This window comes from Penaeus vannamei, chromosome 23 (genome assembly GCF_042767895.1).
Source record: "Penaeus vannamei isolate JL-2024 chromosome 23, ASM4276789v1, whole genome shotgun sequence".
NCBI classification, from domain to species: domain Eukaryota; kingdom Metazoa; phylum Arthropoda; class Malacostraca; order Decapoda; family Penaeidae; genus Penaeus; species Penaeus vannamei.
The window spans coordinates 28,708,835-28,711,334 of record NC_091571.1 but is presented as its reverse complement, the minus strand read 5'-3'; the positions used below and the strand labels follow the sequence as shown (position 1 = coordinate 28,711,334).

The following is a 2,500-nucleotide window of genomic DNA, read 5'->3' as shown; positions in this document are numbered from 1 at the left end:
ATGGTACTTCTGAGCCAGTCGAAAGTAGGCTTTGCGTATTTTGGCATCATCATGACGTGTATCTTGCTCTAGGCCTAATTCTGTGTAGGCATCTTCTACACTCAAAGTTGAGGGTTGTTTTTCCACTTCACTTCTCCAGGCTGCTAAGACTCGCTTCAGAAGTGCAACCTATAAATATCATAAGATTTGAGAACAATGTGGTTTGTTAATATAGATTATGTGATACATATCTTTAAAACAATTGAATGGCAATTAACCTGTCTTTTTCAACAGGTTTATCAGATATAAATATATGCATATTGCAATAATCTAAAAAGACAATACAAAATATAGCGTCTATGCTTAGAAGTAAATCTGTACAAGTAACAAATTAACTAATAATGATAAAAACAAGAAAAAAATCCTTACAGGATCTTTAATTGGCCAGTCTGGGAAGCGCTCAATATCACACAGGTGCTTCAAGTAATAAATGTCACAGAAAAGTTCATATTGAAGCTGTGGGTAAGTGATGTGTGGAATGGAGCAGTATTGGTACAGTGCCCGATTATTGCTCATCAATCTTGGAGTGAAGTCAGCCAGGTGAGATGCAAGCTTCTCAATCATTAGTCTTCGCATCTCATTACTCCATATTACCTGAAAAAAGTCGATAATGCTAACTAGAGTGATTAGATAAATATCCTTTGGCAAGGATTTTCAGTAAAATTCCCTTCTTCATTGTCTTTGATATCACATAAAAAGAAAGTAAGAAAGAGAAAGAGAAAATATATCCCATACAATACATGCATAAATACATATGTGTGTGTGTGTGTGTGTGTGTGTGTGTGTGTGTGTGTGTGTGTGTGTGTGTGTGTGTGTGTGTGTGTGTGTGTGTGTGTAAATATATAATTATGTATGTATGTATGTATGTATGTATGTATGTATGTATGTATGTATGTATGCATATCCACACACACGCACACACTACTTGGATATGTACATATGTATATGCACGCACACACATTCATGCACACACACAGGCATACACACACACACACAGGCATGCACACACATGCACGCACACACACAGGCGCCCGCACACACACACACACACACACACACACACACACACACACACACACACACACACACACACACACACACATACACACATACATACACATATATGGGGCATTTACAGACCTCTGGTGTATCAAATTCTCCTAGGAATATCTCAGCAAACTTGTCTGGACCATAGTTTTCCAGGTAGCATACCATGGCCTCTGGTAGGATCTGACCCAGTATGCTCTGCTGCATAATATCACCACCCAAGTTCTAAGAGAGTAAACAGTATCATAATCAAACAGAATGTTTGTAACATATAACTCATTCATGACAGGGAAAACTCTGGGTAAAGTTTGTCATGGCTGGGGTTAGTATTTGCTACTCTGCACCTGGACTGTTATTCAGGTCAGGTGTAAAACTTGTAATGCATCATTGCACCTACTGAGAAAGAGCTTATGATGTGATTAAAATCTTACGCTCTCTTATAGTTTATTTTGATTCATACCTCTTCTGCTCTGAAAGCCTGTTGCATGTGAGACATGTGAAGAAAGCGTCCAATGGGCAACACGTTGGATCCCATGTACATAAGAATGAAGAAGAAGACTCCTGTTGTATAAATAGTGGACAGATGAGGATTGTCTTGCATAATCTCTACTAGGAGAGTTGCCACCTGTAAGAGATAAACAGGATACATAATCTTTCATGAACAAAGAAAGAGCATGAGGGAAAACACTTATTTACATGTATCTCAAACATTCATGAAGAATACTTATACAGCACTCCCTCACCTTCTCCACTAATATTGGATCAAATGTGAGAAGCAACTGAACAATGTGTGGCAAGGAGAGAGGAGTTGACAATAAGTTCTTGATACGTGGAAGAGGTCTTATCACAGCTCCATCCTCTGTTCGTGAAGGGAAGTATCTACACATGGTGATGAGCATATTCAGGATGAGGGTGGCTAAGTCACTTTCTGTCATTACTGCATTACCCTGTGTAGATCAAGAATTTTGTTTCCAATAAAATCTAGAAATCTAGAAATCTTTCTAATTCATGAAAATATTGTTATACAACTTATTACTGATTTCATATATTTCAGTCCTAAAACAAGTTTATATACAAATTCAATTTTCAAAATCTTATCTTATAGCTAGTGTGATTTTATACAGAAAATAGATCTCCTATAACCAATGGAACTTGGGTGGAAAAAAGAGAAAATCTAAACCACTCACCGTAGCAGCCAACGACCACTTCAACTGAGGAATGTTATTTAGTGGATGCCAACCGTCCATGCCTTGCGCCCAGCATAGAGTCTTCAAAGAGACTGTGCCATCTGCCCAGAAGTCCTTCAGTTCCTTAAAGCTGAAGGGGCCAGCACGCTCTTTGTTCGTGCCCTGAAACAAAGAATGTCATTAAAATGTAGTCAGGTGAACTAGAGTCAAAAAATTCTTTCTGGTTT

At 38.2% G+C, this 2,500-nt stretch overlaps 1 protein-coding gene across 5 annotated transcripts in view; it reads right to left on the bottom strand.

The window, feature by feature from the left end:
- Rme-8 (receptor mediated endocytosis 8) overlaps nucleotides 1-2,500 on the bottom strand; it is a 69,100-nt gene that overhangs the window by 36,041 nt on the left and 30,559 nt on the right. For all 5 annotated transcript variants that reach the window (XM_027350917.2, XM_070137853.1, XM_070137854.1 and 2 more), the window contains 6 exons: nucleotides 2,274-2,435; nucleotides 1,830-2,033; nucleotides 1,547-1,711; nucleotides 1,180-1,311; nucleotides 409-633; nucleotides 1-168 (listed from right to left, as the gene is read on the bottom strand). The exon at nucleotides 1-168 is cut by the window's left edge and continues 24 nt beyond it. In XM_027350917.2, the coding sequence (XP_027206718.2) occupies nucleotides 1-168; nucleotides 409-633; nucleotides 1,180-1,311; nucleotides 1,547-1,711; nucleotides 1,830-2,033; nucleotides 2,274-2,435 (1,056 nt within the window). The remainder of the gene's footprint in view (nucleotides 169-408; nucleotides 634-1,179; nucleotides 1,312-1,546; nucleotides 1,712-1,829; nucleotides 2,034-2,273; nucleotides 2,436-2,500) is intronic.